The sequence below is a fragment of the Stegodyphus dumicola genome, chromosome X2 (genome assembly GCF_044657685.1).
Source record: "Stegodyphus dumicola isolate Sdum_Otavi_A_Nest chromosome X2, ASM4465768v1".
Taxonomy (NCBI): domain Eukaryota; kingdom Metazoa; phylum Arthropoda; class Arachnida; order Araneae; family Eresidae; genus Stegodyphus; species Stegodyphus dumicola.
The window spans coordinates 113,214,177-113,235,563 of record NC_140781.1 but is presented as its reverse complement, the minus strand read 5'-3'; the positions used below and the strand labels follow the sequence as shown (position 1 = coordinate 113,235,563).

The 21,387-nt window shown below is 32.7% G+C and overlaps 1 protein-coding gene across 1 annotated transcript in view; it reads left to right on the top strand.

The window, feature by feature from the left end:
• The first annotated feature begins 7,105 nt into the window (after positions 1 to 7,105).
• Positions 7,106 to 21,387, top strand: part of LOC118193826 (glycine receptor subunit alpha-2-like) — a 224,040-nt gene continuing 209,758 nt past the window's right edge. Inside the window, exon 1 of the mRNA XM_035364974.2 lies at positions 7,106 to 7,426. Within this exon, the coding sequence (XP_035220865.1) occupies positions 7,335 to 7,426 (92 nt within the window). The 5' untranslated portion in view covers positions 7,106 to 7,334. The remainder of the gene's footprint in view (positions 7,427 to 21,387) is intronic.

Here is a 21,387-nt window from a genome sequence, read left to right as displayed (position 1 = left end):
CTAAGCACTTTACTCGCTATATGGCCATTGAAGTAAACCGAAAAATAAATATCGGTATTCTAATGCTGCATAAAAATTAATATGTTAAAGCGAAGGCAAAAGCTTAGTTTAAAGAGAAATATGAATGTGAAAGATTAAAATTAGTGAAAACTGTAACGTGGTCAGGTGAAAAGTGGATATTTCATTCAGAGAGAAAATATTTAATTTGGGAAGGTCTTATAGATAACAAATATTAGCATAAATTGAAACCAAAAGTTAACAAAATTTCCAGCAGACAAGGGAAAAGAGATGGAGTAATGATATTTAGGTCACATCGCTGGAAGCTTCACGAGCACTAAGTTTGTTCATTACGTGACAGTGAGGCTTTAAGAGCATTTAATTTCCTCTGGTCCAGGATGCGGTAGCAATGATAGATTTTGTCAGCCATGTATTGTCTTATCAAATGCATTTTGACTTTGCAAAATAATGGCTTCGAAGATAAAATTTGATGTCATGAAATGAATTTCAAGAATCCCAGACCGTAAACCTATTACAATGTCTGAGTATAACCTGCAAACATAGTTTATAGAAGTAATAAATAGTATTCCTCTTCAAATGAGCTGCACATGGAAATATATCATTTCTAGGATAAAAGAGGTACGAGGATTTATAAAACTACTAATCATAAACTAGGTAGAACTTATTCACTTTTTAAAGATGTAAAACTGATAATAGAATAGTTAATAATAATGGCTAGTAGTAGATAATAATAGAATAATAGTTAGTAAATAGAATAATTAATAAATTAGCTTAATTATTAATTATTACTTTAAGATAAAAGTACATGCATCAAAACCCATTTATAATTTCTTTGCAGAATCAATTGAGTTGAAAGTATAATTTTATGCTTATTAGTTTATTAAACAATGATGTAATTACTTTTATCGATTAAAATTAGCTTTAAACTCAGAGTTTGTTTTAAATCCTTTGAGGGTGGTAAACGGAAGAAATCGTCTGTGCCCTCACTGGGATTCGAACTCCTCACCTCCCGATGCTAGCCGACGGTGCTTACAGCAAGTTCACACTACTAGAAAGTTTGCTATTGTATGACGTCACTGACTGCTAGTCAAACCTCAGAAGCAATTACTGCCCTTGGATCTTCAAACTGTTAATTAAAGGCTAAGAGCTATACATAGCTTTTTGCTTTTTACTGTAAAAGAATATTTGTAAGACATCATGAATGAATTTATAATATTTTTTAACAGATGGTACATCTGACGTGTAAATTTTTAAACTATGTTTAACTCCATTTTTTTAATATATTATTTACTCTAAGCAACATCTTAAAATAGTAATTTTTTATGCATTAAATTATCTTCAGTACTGATGAGTCCTTAGATTTAGATGAAAATTCCTGTGACAAATTCAGGTTTCACCATTCCGATCAGGCATTTTTAAGACTTAGATCACAGAAGCCAAAAATTGAAAAACACTCTTTTAAATGCTTATACAGCTCTATATAGCTGCTGAAAATTTTTTAAGACGGGAGTTAACTAAAAATAACTAGGTTTCCGCATGATCGAAATGGAAAACGCATGTTTCTTTTTTAATTAGAGCATTCTAATGCACTAAAAGTGTTTGAAGCTCTTGTTATCTCCTAGAGAAAAGAAAATATTGTATTGTTTGCTTAGACTCTTCAAAAGCGAAATAAAATAACTGAATAGATTCCATGAGGGCAGCCGATCTTGTAGGGAATTTTTATTAAGCACTTCAGCATTTTACATTAAAAATAATTTTATGCCTGAGATCTCTCTATATGAGGATTTGGCAATTTTAGAGAAAACATAGAATTGTCTTTTTAATTACCAAGCCATGTTTGTTGAATCTATTTATAAAAATGCTTCTCCAAGAGAATCATTTTGTTTGCTCACAAAAAGCAAATACCACCAAATAAAAGTAAAAAACGGATACCTAACATTTCGCAAACTTACATTAAATTAAATTTAGCAGCGTTTTAATGTTAGGGTTTAAAATTGATTAAATTAAAATACCTTTGTAAGCTTCTATGAAAAGACAAATTTTTTATAAAGTTTAGATTAAAAATATGAAATTAGTAATATCACCCCAAAATATTAATATATACAAAAGTATTCCCATTCAAAAGTACTGTTACATATTTTCAGGCGTATAAGAAACATTTTCAGCTAAATGAAGATATTGACTTTCAGTAATATTTGTTTTTGCAATCCGCCGTTTTACTTATCCCAGTAACAACCAGTTATATTACTCTTCTTGAAAAGTCCTTAATACAATTAAAAACTTAATTGCGAAAAATGCACAGGAAATAGAACGTTTGGAAGCACTGTTGCAGCAATTAAAATGATTTTATGCTATCTTAATCAAACTCTTTGAATCCTTGATGAACAAACGGCGTTGGAAATTACTCTTCACTTTTGTGGCCACAAGTTCTCCAAAAATCTAAGGAAACATCTCTGTCTAAGGAATGATGCTTACAACTGTTGACTTGGAATGAAGCTTGCATCTCTTGCCTTCTTCTTGTTGAGTTATGCCAAGGTTATATGGTATCTAGTGTGCATGAAAAAGACTGGAAACTCAAAACACGTAAATTCAGTCAACTGGAACTACTAAGCAGTCAGTTCTGGAGCAAACTTGGACTGAAATGAATATATGTTAAATGTGCCTACAGGAACAGTAGCTTCGCATATCTTTAATTTAGTGAACATGTAAAAAAAAGTTACAACTGTAACATTAATAAAACAATTGGTTTTTTTCATCATTTTTGTATTTTTGTAATTGATTTATACAGAGTGAATGATATTTTGACCAGTCTGTATTTGAGATTTTTGATTCTCAGAGAGTTAAAAACTTTATGTTGCTGTGACGATGATAATGAAATGATAAAATTGTCATGTAATTATCTTCGTTGCAAAGTTCTATTAAATGATCTAACCACCATTCTCGTAAATATGTCTTGACGTTTCTTCAAGATCACATCAACAGAGTACTTCATTTATATTCATTCCGCATCATTAAAGGTTGAGAAAATTTAATCAACTATGTAAATCTGTTTATGAAATAGCTACAAAATTATATTCAATCGCCAAGGAAGAAGATGCAGTGTAATATCCCTACCCTTAGGAAGATAATTTCTTTGAATTATTCCTTAATAACAATTTCACGCTATTTATAAAATAGCTACAAAATTATATTCAATCGCCAAGGAAGAAGATGCAGTGTAATATCCCTACCCTTAGGAAGATAATTTCTTTGAATTATTCCTTAATAACAATTTCACGCTTTTAAGTAATCGCAATAGACGAAATACTTTTAATTTGTCTGCAGTTACGAACAATTATTACATTTTTGTTATTCAAAACATTTAGAATTTTGTTTTAATACTAATAAAAATTTTATTTTTCCTGAAGAAAAAGAAAAATAAGCGGTATAAGCTACAATGTAAAATTTTGTTTTTCAATATATATACTTTTAATATCCGTATTAGGCAATGCACAGCAAGGAAAGAATCATTTAAAACATTCCTGAGATACAAAGGATAATAAATTACAAAACCATTTAACATATTTCATGAGTTATTTCTTTAGGATAAGCTATCTATATATATGAGTATGATGTAAATTATAGGCAAGATAAAATAACTAACTTTAAAATTCAATGGTTCCTTAACTCTCCATCTTAACCGGTTAATTTTCCTTTTTTTGTCTTCAAAATGGTAACATGCTTATCATAAATCTCTCTAAACGTCATCGTTTCAAAATTAATCCTTTTCACATGATTTATGCGTAACACTAATAATGACGCATGTTATTACCAATGTTCCAATGTTCAGCCAGTAATTTGGCTAAAATTTTAAAGCTATAAACTAAATTAGTCAATGAAGTAAAATCAAACCAAAACTAAATAATTCTTAACGGCCTTCACATTGTGATCCACGCGTTTCTTCTTAGCTTCTACGTGAGCTTCTTCTTTTGTTGTGAACTTGCGGTTACTTACAATTTCCTCTACCAGCGCTTTCTAAAAGTGGAGAAAGTATCTATATAACTAAGAAGAGCGTTAGCTATGATACAGCCAATTCAGCTATGTAGGTTTGTGTCAAGCATTGTTTTGTCAAGAAATGTAAAGTGTAAACTGGGTCACGCCCCCATCTACTACGTCACGAATAGACTTTTATTGCCAGCATCTACGTAGGCATAAAACATAATTTATTACATATGTGTGTGTGTATGTATATATACCGATAGAACAAAATAAATATAATTAATATAAAACTAAAACGGAAGACACAAATTATGTAACAGGAATTCACAAATCAAAATAATGAAATACAAATATGGAAACTAAAACGGAAACAAAATCACTACAAAAATAACACATTCACATAAATGAATAATTTCATACACCATGTGTAACATGTATACGAACCAGTTTCCCTTAGAAAGTTCTCCACGAAGGCATCCCTCCCTTAAGGCAGATAGCCCTCGAGTGCTTTGCCGTAATCTAATAAAACCAAACCAAAATAAAACCAAACTGCTCTTATGTGACTCGAAATTCGTTAAACAATGCACACAGTAGACTAAGAGTCATACTATTTTTAATACTAGGAAAAGTTAGTCATTTAAAGCTTGGAATTAAAAATTAATGATAATTTTGGAAACGGCAACAGCGTATTGACATAGAAATCCCATCATTCATCAAAAATCACAGAGCGGGCAAAATTTTACTCAAATTTTAAAAATTCGAAAGTGGTAAAATGAAAAATAAAATTTTATTAGATTGAAGAAAAAAAATAGCCAACTAGAACTTTTAATATAGGTGAATTAAACATAGCGTCAAGCACCTGAAAAAGAAAACATTCTTGAAAATCAAATGTAAATGTCTATAGAGCTAATTGGTCTTGACATAAAATAAACTAAACTAAATAAAATAAAAGTAAATTAAACTAAATGTAGTATATTACAGAGTAAAAAATTCTTTAATAAGAGGAAAATTTACTAATAACCGCCCAACCAGGACAGTGTTTAGCGACGGTGACTGCCGTACCGAAGGGGCCGGTCTCGAATCCCGGAGAAGGCATGGATGTTTGTAAATGTATAGTGTCTGTGAGGCATGGGGACACTTTAAATATGCGGCGAGCCGAAAGTCTCCTCGAGAGGTCGATGGTAAGGGCAGAGGGTTGGGAGATCCGTCCCCCCCCGGGGTGCTCTCCGTCAAAATTGGGAGAGGAACTGAGCAAAGTCGTACTGCTATGTGTACGGTGGTCAGGGCTCTTTCCAAAAGACAGGCGCAATTGCAATTTTGCACACTTTGCCACGATGAATTTCGTGGGATTGCTCAAATGTTACTGGCAGACAAGTGAGGTCAGTCACAACAACAACAAAAAATTTATTAATTAAAAAAAAAAACTAGTAATTTGGAAAACCGAAATGACATAATGTACAAGCCACGAAGAAAAAGGCAGTGTATATGTGTGTACCGAGAGAAAAATAGATTATCGCTTCAAAAATGTTGCCATTCTAACCATAAATTCACATGCAGTACAACTGTAAAATACGCTGCGGTTGCCCATTTTGGCGGCCTAACCCTAATGTTATTTAATTTCATTTCTTATTTAGGACTTGTCTTGCTCAATTTATGAAACAAAATAAATTTTCGAGAGTTTATTAGTTTCACTGAACCCTTTTAGAGTTCCTTTTTTGAACAGTACTACAGTTGAATTATAAAAGAGGAGGAAATATTTGAATTTGCCATCAAAATACGAAGCTGTTTAGGAAAAAGAAAAAAAAAGGAAAAACAAACAAACAAACAAACAAACAAAACATGGCTTTTTTTCAAAGCCTAAATCTTACTGCTTTATAGGTTACTAATAAAAATTTGTAAGGGATTTAAATTCTTAATCCCAGTGTTTACAAACTAAGTAACGTTACCAAATAAAAAATGCTTATTAAGTAAAAGTGTTTAGAAAGGAGTCTCTATAACTAAAGGACTATCATAAGTAAACTAATCCACTAGCAAATATATTTTAATAAATTTAAGAGCAGTAAAACTAATCTCAGTGGCATTCTACAGTTTATTTTGTAATAATTACGCATTTCTTCAGAAATCTAGCAGAAAATCAATTACAGAATTTGTCCAAAATTACTGTTACAGTTTGATTAAGCGTCAGTTGCCAATGAATTCTTTTAAGCAAAAGTTGACTGTGATGAATAAATTGCGAGATTAATAAAGAAAGGAATGATACACTTCGCAATGATGAGTTCGAAGCTAAGGGACATAAAACTGTAAAAGTGATATAATGCTGCCAGCAGTAATTTGTTTATATCAGCACCGTTACATGTAAACTGATGTAATATAGCTCTGTATATATTAAGTGAAATTTTAACCTTTTCCAAATGCATCATTCAAATTAAGTTCATAATACCATTGTGCGCTAATTTTATAATATCTATAAATATTTATTGGTCAACATGTATTTGAAACACCAATGATAAATTAATTCGTCAAATCAAATATTATAGATTACCGATGGTTGTTATATAATTACCTGTAACATAATCATGCTTAATTAGGTCTTAATTTACTCAGAAATTAAATAAATTACTAATTTTGCAGTCGTGAAATCTAAATGTAAACAGAGACAGTTTTATTTTAAGTCTGAAGTGTAGCTATCATTTGCAAAATAAAACGAAACAATTATTCTCTTAATATGCTCCATACCAAACCCAAAGTAAATATTTAATCTAACAAATGAATTTTAAAGCAAATTTTCCTTCCTTCTGATGATCTAAAAAATTCGTAGATTTCATAAGATACAGGAGGCCTACTTTTCAAATCAGGAGCTGAAATGAATTTCTCGCAGTATGCGGTTGATCCGACGGTATCTTTGGCGCGGACATCGTTTTCATCTCTGCATACTTCAAATGCCTTATTAACTCTAAAACAAGCGCGCCGCGCCGGAAATGTATTTCTTCGGTTACTCAAATCGGGCTTCGTCTTGCCCAGGGCATGCGCTGTAGCTTTCTGCGTAGAAATTTTCAAAGCAAAGTAACGACAGCGCGATCCTGATGATGGACATTTAGAAGCGCGCAAGGAGGCGCTATATCCGGTTTCTTCCTTTATATACAGACACAGCTGTAGTTTTGCAGCGATAACCACTTACACTTAACTGTAAGCATGTACTCCCAAACCTGACAACAGATCTCTTGTATATCAGCTGGCTAATTAAAGTTGTGAATGTAAAGAGGAGAAATTTTATTTCCATAATTTAATAAAAATATTTGTAGGATAGTTGATGTTAATATAATATACCTAAAGCCAAAATGACAAAATTTCTAAGAAATCACAAAGCTGAAGTTTTCATGATCATTCAAATCTTCTTCACGCTGGCTACAGTCACCACGTGTTCACCAGGGTAAGTCGATTTACGATGTTACTTTTGCTCTAATAATCATAAATATGCACATTTTAATCTAGAAAACATTCTCGGAAAGATAAAATTTTAAACAGCAGTCTGAATACAAGGTGAATTCTCAAGGGGAAATGATCGTTTTGCAAACGATTTCAAAAATGGATGAAAATTTTACATTTCCACCAAGTTTTCTAAGAATTTTGCTTGCTGTAATTAGTTTCCTGAATATTTTATATGAATATATTATTAAGATGCTTGATTTCCGTTTTACTCTCATATGAAAAAGAGGGCTATTAAAATTTTACAGCATTGCATTTTAGATGAATAGCTTTTCAAATGCTCAATTAATAGTGTATGGAGTGACATCTCTTATCGTTTGTTTAATGCAGTAAACTAAAATATAAAGCGGTTTACTGATTATTATTTTCCATTAGTTTAAGTCACTTTTGACATTCCTTTTTCACTGATTCCAGATATCTCTCAAATAATTGCCAATATTTAGCTACAGTTTAAAAAAAAACTGAGTATGATTATAATATATTTGTACTTTTTCTTTTCTCTTTTTTCAGGATACATATTTTTTGGCTTTCCGGTTTAAGTTTTTTCTCAGCTTTCGAATGCACTGTACTTCTTTTGTGCATTTGATTGTTAGGAAATAAATACAGTTAAATGTATTCAATTCATTGCAATCAAATATAGAATATAAAATTCTGTAACCGATATGGTTACCTACATACTTTAAGGAAATATTTTGTTCACTATCATAAAACAATATGCATTGTTTACATTCTGCTTGGTATCGCACAATTATGGTATAATTTAGTCCGGCTGAAAAACTTATACGCTCAATTAAAATGTTTACTGTGCTAAATTGCGAATATTAGCGAAGCAAAAAATGACTTAATAATCAAATTTATATTTAAAATGCGTACAGTAAAAGAGTAACATTACTTAGTCTTTAGCATTAATGTTGTAAATCTTGATATCTTATAAGATTTAATATAATGAAGGGATGAAAATCGGTTTTTCACATTTATGCATTAGGAAAATAATTGAGGAAATGCTATTATTTCATCTTTTAAAAGTAATATCTAACAGAGATAATATATTTTATACCAGATGTGAATGAAATAACAAGTTATTAATAAATTCATATCTAATACATAGCATATATTTTTGAATTCAGAATTCGAACTTCCTTTAAAATGAAAATTTTATTTTCATCATTACACCTTAATCACTAGTATCAAATTTCTTTCAGTAAAAAGAAATCATTTTCGTTGTGAAATATCAAATGATTGGCTCCAAAATATTTCACCTCTGTAACGCTTATTTTGGCAACAATTATTCGAATCCCAAAAAAGGATCACTTCAAATTTTTAATTTTCTAGTTCATGCTTCAATTTTCATTGCATATACTTTTATAAATAATACTTTTATAATAACGGCTGCTGCCTTTTACCCAAATAAGGGAGCATTTCTTTTCCTCTCAGAGTTTCTCTATACTTTACTAATCATGAGATGAATAACTAGGAATCATACTCTGTCCAGTGAACTGAAATTCGGCATTGTCTCTAATGACAGTAGGCTACCTTGTATCATCATGATATGAGTTATTCATGCACTGCGCATTAATAATTTCTAAATGAAGAGCATGTTAAATTAATTACATCAGCATAAAGCTATAAGTGTGTATTTGCTGTAACAGTAATTTACTTCCCAAACCTTTTAATCTCATTCTATCTCAGGCTTAATTACAAAGTTATAATCCTTTTCATTTTTAGCTTTTGATTTTCTAAAATCTTTTCCAGTGATTTAGGCTAATTTCAGTTTCGTTTTAGTTGTCTATCTCATAAAGGATGTTCTTTTCATAATATATCATTTTATATGTTACCTCTTTCGTATCAGAATTAAAAAGCACACGAAGAGAAATATGACGGTCTCTAAATGCTAATTATTACGAATATCTAATGGATATTTTATGCTTGAAACAACGGCAAAGAGTAAAAGTAAATAATTTGATGTTGTTAATTTACTTTTAAGAACAAATATCGTGAAGTCTTCAGTTGCTTCGTCCAGAATTTAATCCAAGCTCTTATTGTTACTAGCTGAAATTTTTGAATACTACACTAGACAAACACACGGAAGAAATGCCTTTAATACCTTATTTGAAAATAATGCTGCTCTTTATAAAGGTAGAACAGCAAAGACAAAGCAGAGTTAATTTTAAAATTCTGTCCAAGAAGGTCATAAACATAAAATATTAAAAATTCAGGTTTTTCAGTCTTAAGTTCACTCTCAGAAATTGTAATTGCCTCTTCACATTGAACTAAATGGGAAGGTTACGGTTCGTATTTTCGTTTTATAAAAGCAAAGCTAGCCAAACTTAGTGAAGCCAAAATTAAGCAGAGCATCTTTTGCTGGCCTTCAGAATAGAGAAATATATAGCTATCTTGTATTTGAAAGTCTTTTGAATAAAGCTGATGATGATCTAGGGAAGTATTTTAACACGTGGTGATTTCTTAGATAATTAGAAGGCAGAAAATTACAGGGAACTAATAATGAGTTTCTGAAAATCTATAAATCTTCGAGTATAAAGTGACACCTAAGCTTCATTTTCTGGACTTGATTTTTCTCGCAGAACTTAAGCGTGTGTGTGATGAGAATGGAGTACATTTCTATCAGCATGCAAGTACAATGGAAAACATTCAATAAAAGGAAATGATTCCATAAAAGGCTTTTAGACTTGTGTTTAATTTTAGAGTATAATACTAGAAAAAGTATTATCTAGAGGGAATAACCTAAAGAAAATTTATGCGAAAGCAATTATCATTGATCGCAATGGTTTACTTACGTGAACAATTACAGTTAATGATGATCACGGTACTTTTCGTAAAAAATTAAAAGTAAGTTTCACATAAGCCATGCCAAATAGGAAAAATTAGTGACTGAGTTGAGAATAAACATTGCGTTGAAAAGGAAAGGAATATAAATAAATAAGGGAAAGCACTAAAACCTAGATATCATTAACGTGAAGTAATTTAAAATCCTTAAAAGTCAATGGAAATCGTATAAGCATTCTAGTGCCTATAACGCTTTCTTAAATGGCTGTTAAATAATCATGCGTAAATTTTCTACATATTCTTTTAAAATTTATTAACAATAAAGCCAAGTTCGTTTAACTTTTGTGTTTTAGTGAAACTCAAATGATACATTTTTTTGCTTGGCTCTGTTATGCATTTGCAAATTGTCTGGTCTCAGCTTAATATTTACAAGTGTATAATCACAAGAAGGAAAGAGAAAAACGAGATAATTATGAGATCGATACCTAAACGTTCATTACTACTGAAAGTAGAAAGAACTATTAATGAGCATTGGTTAAAAATATAGAGACTTTTAAATTTACTGGCGTTCTCAGAATAAAGAAAAATTTGTTTTGGGCTTGTAATAATATTTTTTAATATAGCATTACGAATCGGAATAGTTTTGAAATACAGAACATGCATTATAGTTAAATAAAAACGCTACATTCTAGCCTTGGGAACAGAACACGAGTGCAGAAATGATGACTGTTATTTTTGAGTTTATTAACATATATATTTTTATCTTAAAATTTTCACAAAATTCTATATTTGGATTACAGTGATGGTTAGAAAGGGTGTAAGAAATTATTTTATTATCTTGCGTACACTCGCCTTCGGTACAGAGTTAGCACGTCCAGCTGGCAAACTCCCGATGAAGACACTTGTTTTTCCACGTCTCTCACACCGAAAGGCCTAGCAGATTTTATAATGTCTCCAGAATTGAAATTATAATTCGGCATTTGGATGATTACGTGGTGGACGATAATTCGGCATTTGGTAGACTGTGACTCATACCACTCCCTAGTCACCCCTTAAATCAGGGATAATGTAACGAATGATCGCATTCCCCAGTATATGCTCTAGTGATGTATGTGGTTAGCTAATCACGTCTCGTAAGGATCCATGCCTTGGATCACAGCTGATTTTTCGTGTCTCCTGCTTCGACCGAGCTAACGTACTGAACTGAGATCCTTAATTATTTTAACACATTTAAGGAAACTATTGCATAATTTAAAGAAGCAAAATTCTCAAGCATTTAATATTCCATGGTAATAATTAACGTTTAATTGCTATTATGTATTTGTATGATCTTATTACTAACACCACTGACACGCAGCTCTCCTGCTCGAGGCTTTCTGCTGCAGTAAATATCTGCGCTCTACCGTATACTGCCTAGAGCTGGGAGGCAGATCAGTGATGTTCATTAATCATCTGCTAGGTTGCAGGTAAACTACCAGCATTGTACTACAGATCAACATACTGTTTACATTGATAGGAGACATGTATTAGAATATCTCTAACGACATTTACTTAATCAATGGACACAAAAAGAAAAATTAATTATGCAAGGTCATCGATTGCAGTAATGAAATAACAGCGTAGTAATTCAATTAATGGGCCGTTAATGGGAAAATTGTTGAATACTTTACAGAAATTACAATACTAATGCATTTTAGAAAATACATCATGGCTTGTATATCGATGGTTACTTAAATATAAATAAATAAAGAGCACTTAGGACAGTTACTAGATTGAGAGTAGGATTAGTTAGTGATCGATATGGATTTTGAAAGATGAGATATGTGCATATTCACCCGAAAGAAATAAAATAGGATACAATCCATTTTTACGTCACATAGGATATTGCAATGTCATTTACACAAAGATGTGCAGGTGTACCGTACAATATTTTATATTAATTATTTAGTTACTGTATTTAAAATAAAACTTTGTATATAAGGCATCTGGCAGCGGTTTTAAAAATAGTCGTATAAATGGTTGTTTTATGGCAGGTTTCAGAATATTTACCTTTTCCACTTTAAATTTCATGTACTCTTATTTTTCAGAATTCTCCTTCAGACGTAGAACATTTTGAAACTTTAACGACAGATTCATATCTTTTCATTCACGTTATGAAGAATGGAGGTGAGGACAGACATAAATGTATAATCATTCAGATTAACGAACTCAAACTTTCTGGCAGCGTTCTTCTGTGAAAGTAAACATACGTTACCAAATACTTATTGGTCTGCAATTTGCATTTATTTTAAAAATTTTTACTAGAAATTTTGCGATAACGAGATTCTAAAATCTGCTTCCAAATTTAATTTATATCAACTTTTGGTTTAAATGAATATTCTAGGAATGAATATAGTAAAGCTACATGAATACAGGAAAAATATAAAGCACATTGCACTTATGCAAAGGTTTCAACTGAAGTATTTAGATCTCTGCTGTTAACAACTCTCGGAAATGAATTTTTTATTTTAATTTTTCGCTGGAGAACAACGCTGCATCATCACTAATTTATTGACTTGAGAATGTTAGAGAATTTCAGATTTGTTCATAATTTTCAAGTATAGCAAAAACAGAATGTGACGCAATATTTTTGAAAAATGTCTAATTATCTATTATAAATTTTATGCTATTAAACAAATTTTAGTAGCATATTCATAACATATTAAGATAAATTTGTAACATAAAGCAGAACACATAGCACATAGTATAACACTTGTCTTGTGTTCAAATGAAATTAACCAATTCACAACCAAAGTAAGGTGTCACATGTATTTTACTGACCGGCTTTCACTGCAACATTTCTAACTCCAAGATAACACATACATATAAATACGGTAACTTTAAATTTATTGTACCTTACCAACTGTGAAAGTTTATAAGATATTTTCTCCTTTCTTTCCGCAGGCGTTCGGGGTGTAATTGGAAGCCTACTCGGCATGTATTCGAGAGATCTAAGGTTCGCGTCCCGGAGAGGGCAATGCACATTTTTCATATCTTCTGCTTCAAAGAAACCTCATGGCTCTACAAGTTAAATTAAAATCTACAACAGAAAATTACCGGTCACCTGTATCTGGCTTTTTCTCAAACTGCTGTAAATTCGAACAATTTAATACGCTTATGAGAGGTTAAAAGCTTCGCCCAGTCCACGACAGAAATTCAAACGTGCAGCTTACCAACACAAAGCTGTCCTTTTCTACGCTATATATTTCAAGATCAGAGTCGAAATCACCAACAGAGAGCAGAATTTTATACGGCCAGGCAGTTGCGGCTAGAAGACCAAATATCTTCTTATATACAGCTGTTTATAATTTCTTCTAATTCTGTAGTAAAACTGCTTGCTGTTCAAATATACATAAATTCTAAATTGAGAGAATTTCGTGACGAAATGAGGCGGAAAGAAATATGTAAATTTAAAAACATTTCATTAGCAAATTTTAAGTAAAAATGCAAAAAGTAGAAAAAAGTAGAAGCAAAAATTAGAAGTAATATTTAATTATATTAAGCGATTTATGTAATTTGACTATGATTTTCCAATTAAAATCACTTTGCATTAAGGCAAGTTTCCTTTAGATAGGTACTATAACGAGAGAAACTGACTTATATGGGTAATGATTGTCTTTCAAATATAGTTAGTTTTTAACAATAACGATAAACAGTAACGATCACAAAAAATGCTTATTGTTACATTAAAGTTGTGAACAGTTAAATTATAAAGAATTATCGCAATTATCTGAATGGTTTTATGGTATATTTGATTAATATAACTAGATAGTAAATCAGAGATCCATTCTCCAAATGTTGGTGGAAAAATAGTTGATTTTCATATTTCCCGCCTAGAAGCTTGATATTCACTGTAGGGATATTCGACCTAAATCATGGTGGACGTTTTCACCACCTGTGTTTGATAGATTGGGTCTCGTGGTTTTACACAACGCTCTTTCAGCGAGAAAGAATGTGAAGATTTATCGCATGCCCCCGTGCTTGCTTTTGAGGGATAAATAATTAGCAAATTTAGCTAGCGACTGGAAATCCTTGAGTTGAATCCGGCAATAATTGCATACATAACAACTGTATGCAGGGGCAGCTCCTCTACCTAAGAAAAACGAAGAAATTTATTAACATATTAAATAAAATAATATTAAATACACTTCCAGACTTTTGTCAGTTACCTGGATCAGTTTCTCACCCCCTTTTTAAATACACTAATATTTAGCTATCGTACTGTATTGTAGGTTATATCTACAATACTGTATTGTAGGTTAGCACGGAGTATCAGGTTTTTTCCTAGATCTCTCTTGGCGATGCTTTCTTGGAAATACTCTTGAAAACCAGTTTACAGGGACAGAAGCGGACAAAGGAGTGAGAGGAGAAAGACACCATTGGATACCATTCTTTTCCATTCACATGTCTTAGGTGTGCCGCATTGTTTACAGTTATCTCCTCCGAATTCTCCCTTGGTTTGCTAGATTTGGTTAGTTAATTCGTTTCTCAATTTTCTTCTTATTTTTTTTTAATTGACATCATTTTTCGATGCATACTTTTTACGAACTAGTGGCACTTAGTAAAATCAGTGTTTCAGAATTAAGCAATTATATTTTCAACATCGTCTTTGGCCACCCAGCGGGGATAGTGGTTAGCGGCGCTAACTGCCGTACCGAGTTCAAATCCCGGAGAAAGCATGGATATTTTTAAATATATAGTGTCTGTGAGGCATTGGGATACTCTAAATACGCGGCAACCGGAACGTTCTCTCTGGAGTTTGGTGGCATTGAAGGAGGGGTGGTAGACCCTCGGACCTGAAGCCTTATCTAGGTGACGAAATGTAAGACTTAAGATTTCAAATGGGAAGTCAAACCCGATTTATATGAGAAGTATTCAGGGATTTTTGGATGCGAATCAACTAACATACTGCTTTGTTTTCCATGTGTCCTGGTTGCAAAACAGAATGTTGATTCAAGTTGCGTCAGTTACAGTGTTTCTGATTTTTCACATCTAACTTAAAAAATAAAAAAAAGCATGAATACTCACAATCACATTTAAACTACATCTTAGAATTTAATTTCCTAGTTGAGATAGGTATTCGCCAGCAGCTAGACAGTGCATTTTGTTCAAATGTTAAAAGACGCAATGAAAATGTTGCCAAAAAACGTTATGCTCTAAAAAGAATTATTGATTGCATTCTATTTACAATGCATTTGAGCATGTATTTCGAGGACATGATGAACGCTATGATTCATTAAATGTGAGGGTTGTCAGAGGTCTAATTAACTTCTCAGCAGAACTTGATTTGTTTCTTAAAGACCACTAGTCCCAATGGTTTTAAAGGAATGCGAAAAGAAATTCAATATGATTTATTAGACTGCACGCTTACTGTGTAAGAAATCCATAAAAGTGAGATATTAAAAAGCAAGTTATGTTTCAGTAATAGCAGATGAAATTATTGGTGTGTCATTTACTTCACAATTTGCTGTCGTTCTTCGATACGGACAGTCCTACAGTTTTCTTTAAGTAACTTAATCCTTAGAATTTCGTTTTAAGTAACGGATAACCGGTTGAGAGATTCTGAGAATTCACGAATCCACTTTGGCCTGATGCTGCGCTATGGCTGAATGTATGTAAGCAAGTTTAGAAAAAGCAAAAAGTAGATAAACTCCAGGAATTAATAACATAGAGTTACGACGCCGCAAGCGTGATGGGTGGTCATCAAGCTGGGGTTCAAGCTTTAATTCAAGAGTGCACACAAGAAAGCAAAATTTGCGCATTGCTGCGCACATAAGCTCAGCTTGATAGCTGAGTAAGCAACCAGTCAGAATTAGCGAGTTTGAGTATTTTTTTCCGACGTAACTTTTCCAATAGTAACTTTTAACAATTGGTAACTTAAGACACAATAACACGCCGAATAAATACTAATTCAGAAGTCAAACAACAAAAATCAGCGTTAATTTACAAAATTTTCACAGGACTAGTTTCGATGGTTTTACCGAACCATCATCTTCAGCTGCAAAACCGCAAAAGAACAAGATAGGAAATAATGTTTAGATAAGATAAGAAAGCCTGGACAAGAATAAGCAAGTGGCGCCATCTGTTGGCGAAACCAGAACTAAAACATAATTTCTCTAAAAGCCGAAGGCGAATTTGGATTGGAATTAGGATCGTTGACTAGAACAGAAAGATTTTTATGAATGTGAAATGCCTCTAGAAAATCCAGTTCTCCAATGGAAGATGTTTTTTGAATAATTTTGGCAGCAGAAAAATTGAAAGTGTGATTTTCGGACCAACAATTTCTTTGCGGTTTTGCAGCTGAAGATGATGGTTCGGTAAAACCATCGAAACTAGTCCTGTGAAAATTTTGTAAATTAACGCTGATTTTTGTTGTTTGACTTCTGAATTGGTAACTTTTTCAATAGTGCTCCACACAGAATTGCTCTTCTAGATGAAACTGTTGAAAAATTATACGTCATGGTTCTACTTAGATGTAATTTTAATAGTCGAACCATCACTAAAGTATATGAACATACGGAAAAGTTGATTAAATGCATGGACAAAATAGAGTCAATATCTAAACAAGCTGTAGCAATAACAAGCTATGCGTGTGTTTTTAACAGTAGAGGAAAAGCTGTAAACAAAGAGTTATATTTTCAACGATAAATTGGTTATTTTCTTTATATATAATTTGGAAAGATTTTTGTGTGTTGGAAAGATGACGACCTATCTGCTGTTTCTGTTTCATGCAAATTCTGTGTCACAAGAAATGTATCAGTTGATATGCTCATCATTTTTCGATTTATTTACCTGCATGCAAATTTTCTCCAAGCCATTCACTGTTCATGTTTCAGTAAAAATGTGTGTTTTCTATGGGACTGTACATCGTTTTCATTTCATAGACAGATTTCACAGTTAAATTAATTTCACTAGATCCGTTGTTCATAGAAAATAGGTGAAAATCATATTTACAAATCCGGAATAATTCTGACAGATATATATATTTAAGGTCTAACAATGGAATAGCAATAGAAATGTTAACATTACTTAATGAAATTCAATAAAAGAATTAGAGTTCATTTTTATTACATAAATAATGTTTAATTTAAACAAAAGTTGTAGAGACATTAGGCTTTTTATAGCAGCCAAGATGAAAAATGAGCAACACCTTCGTCGGGAATCGAACCGCAGACCTCTGGAATACACGCCCAACGTGAATACCACCACACCACAAATGCATGCTAGGAAAGCGGGAAAAGTACCTTATAAATTCACTTAGAATTTTATTTTAGCATATATAATAAGACCGTTAAATACAGGTTGTTTGACTCCGAAGCAAATCTTAATGACACATGCTGGTTGCATGAGAGTTTCCTTGCTTTAAATATGTATAACGCGAATATTGTAGAGTCAGTAGGTGGTTATTTTGATGCTGTAGATATAAAAAATGAGCAACGCCCTCGCCGAGACTCGAACTTGGACCTCTCGAATACGCGCCGAGTATGCTACCGTTACGCCACAAAGGCATGCAGAAGGGAGGGAGAAAATACCTTACATACCCTCCTTATAAAAGGCGACTGAGGATTAGGGAACCCAGGCGTCAAATCCTGGTGTTGAAGAATCATCATTTCCCACCGTTTAGTTCGGGTGCCATTGAACACACATTAAGATTTTTTTCCCGAAGCAGGAGGTATGAAAAATGAGCAATGCCCTTGCCGAGACTCGAACATGGACCTCTCGAATACGCACTGAGTGTACTAGCATTTCACCACGAAGGCATGCAGAAAGGAGATAGAAAATACCTCATAATATGAGCCAGTTTTCTAAAATTTTCTTCCTCGAAAGCATCGCTTTCCTTAGACAGTTGGTTAGTTGCATACTTTACCATAATTTCATAAACCTATTCTCATTGTAAGGAGTTGGGAATATTGCCAGATAATACACATTTAAGATCAGGATTTTAAAATGATAGTGACATTAACGGCGGTTGTTATTTGAACAGATCTAGAGAAATATTCGATTGATGGCTAAATGTCAATGCTTTGATTTTACAGACTATGCCAAAAGCTATTAAATTGGTGGTGACTGCAACCTTTTGGTGTTAACAGTTGAGTTATGCTTTTTGTTTCTATCAAATGTAAAATCGACATAATAGGAAGGAAAAATTATTTAAAGTATTTTATAGATTTGTAAATAACGACTTCAACACATCAAGAACGAAGCAACATTCGAACTAACAACGAACAAGCAACAAGCAAGGAAAAACACGTATAATTCAGCGATATTATAAAAGCAAAAATCATGAGAAAATCTATTATAATCTCAACAGGCTGACAACTATTGTATAAAAAGGGCCTGCATAAAATTAAAAAAAAGTAAAACTGCAGAAAACAAAATAGGAAGTTAATATTTCCTTGCAGGAACAGTAAGATATATAGAGAGAGACAAAAGTGCTAAGTCACTAGAGGAAAAAAACTCGCAAAAATATTCCTCAGACCAATTTAGAGACAAAGGCCAAGTTTTTATGAAATGAAGGCGATGAAACAGAAAATTTGGCTAACAAATTTCTTAAAATTAAGAGAGTATGAAAAAGCTGATTTTGGACTACAGTTGAATACTTAAGCACTTTATAAATAATTTCAATTCTAAATCGAAATTTTTCATTAATTTAAAATAAAAATATTCGAAATTTAAAATTTAAAATACATAAATTTAAAATATTTAAAAGTAGATCTTGAGCTAGATAAATTGCTTTTTAATGTTACACCTAATTTTTCTGTATCTACTTTGAGAAAAATTTAAATTTTTATTTTTTAAACTTCAGTTTGGACGCTGTACATCTTATATTCAATGCATGAGAAGAACTGTTGTAGAAAATGCACCAAAATATCTGTAACATTTCTAATTTTAATCTTTTAGTGAAACTATCAGAAATGAAAGCAAAGTAATTTTTTATAGATGGAACTTATTCAATGAAGCGACTTTCAGTCTCATCTTAGTATCCAGACGACATCGGAAGCAAAAACAGCGAATCTTAATAATCGCAAGAGATTAATCTTGAAATCTCTAGCAGATTCTTTTCTACGTCTCGTCTTCGTTGTTATAGGCAAGTGATTCTTTATTTAACCGCATCAGGATTCCAGGAAAGTGAAATTGGGGGCCACATATGAGAGATAACATTGTAAGAACATTATCCCCAAGCCCCATCTGAGAGTTCTTGGCCATGTGTGTGTCTCGTTGAAACATGTTATAGAGAAAATAGATTATTTCAAAGTAGGAGAGATAAAAAATTATCAATGAACTCGCCGGGGATCGAACCACGGACCTCTCAAATACGTGTCGAGTGTGCTGACCACTACACCACGAAGGCACGCTAAGAAGGCGGGAGAAATGCCTTATAATGTATAGCTCTCCTGAGGCACAGTCTTTGAACTAGAGCTCGGCTATGATCGCCAGAACCTTTCAGTACATATCGTTCGGTCATAGACTCCAAAAACGAGTGGACCTTTCACGCAGTGTTCAGCTCCATCTTATGTGTTTCTGACAGCCGTGGCCTCTACATCAGTGTCTTAATCCAATAACCGTTTTTTAATCCTTTAAATGGCAGCCTCCAGTTGTTTACCAGTTAATCAACATGGAACAGATGGAGTAGATAGGCAACTTAAGGCACAGATTTGGTACGCAGTACAGTTCTCAATGGCACTCTACACCACTATACAAATTTACCAGATAAAGTAAATCGTCCTGTCTCTCCTGTCTGTGCCGTCCCACTTCTCGCCTCACGCATTTTCTGTCCTTTCGTTTGGTTCGTTACGCTGATACACGAGTATCGAGGATGATTCCAGACGAAAGTAGAATGTAGTTTGATGCACATCGTGCGTTATAGTTTACTTTTAACTTTACAACACGTTCTTAGTTTTATTATGAAAACTTGCATTTTATAAGTTTAAATATTTTATTAATTATTTAATCAAATGGCCACCAAAAAAAGAAAGCTTGATGTTCGTGGTTTTCAATACTCTGTGACGAATGAATACGGAAAGACATTTTCACATTTCAACGAGACAGAAGGATACATTTCAGAATTCCGATGAGAAATGGGAAGTTAGGAAAATAGTTGTTATATAGCTGCTATAAAAACAAGTTACATTTTTTGTCAAACAAATGGAACCAAGCCTAAAGCGACCGAATGTCGTTTTGTAATTGTTCATTGTGTAATTGCCAACTTCCAGAACAAATCTTTCACAGATGGTGAACATTTAGAAAAAGGTGTTGAAATATTGTTCAGACATTTACCAACCCTACAAAACCATATTAACCCGAATTCAAGAAATCCGGCTTCTGCGCGAATTAATGAAAGATGAATAACTCAAATTACAAAAAATGTAACGACAAGAGAGAATTTTGGATTACAAGAAACTCTTGCATTTAGCGTTGCACTTGATGAAATTATTGATGTGAATGATGCTGCATGCTTTGCAGTAGTTTCACGATATTGTGATAAAGATCGAATTTATGAAAAATTATAGAGCTTGATTCCTCTGTCTGGGACAACTAAGGGACGGGATATTCTTTCTTCATTTATAAATTATTTTCAAAGTAAAAATATTAATACATATAAAATATTTTGCGTAACTACTTATGGGGCTTTTGAAACTGATGGCAACGAAAGAGAATTTGTCAAACTTCTTGAAAAACACATAGAACATAAAGTATTGCATTTACTTTGCATAATACATCAGGAACGTTTGGGTGCCAAAATCTCGTTGCAGCGTTTAATTTCTGAAATGAAGATATTGTTTACACTGGTGTGCAAAAATTAAGGACGAAGTCGAAAAATTAGCATATCAGCTGAACGAAGAGGCAGAGCGGAAAGAAAGACCAATCAGGAGATTAAGTAAGGTAATGTACGGTAGCACATGCGCAGATATGCAGGTAGACGTAATGGGGGTGTGTCTGAGTAGTATAAAGCATGTTGTCGGTGTAAGATCAGTATTTCTGGCAAAGAGATTGCACGCCGTATAGCAGTTAAAATCACACTGAGTTACTGCCTCAGCGAGAAATGGCGAATAATCAATCTGTTAGACGACATCTGAATGC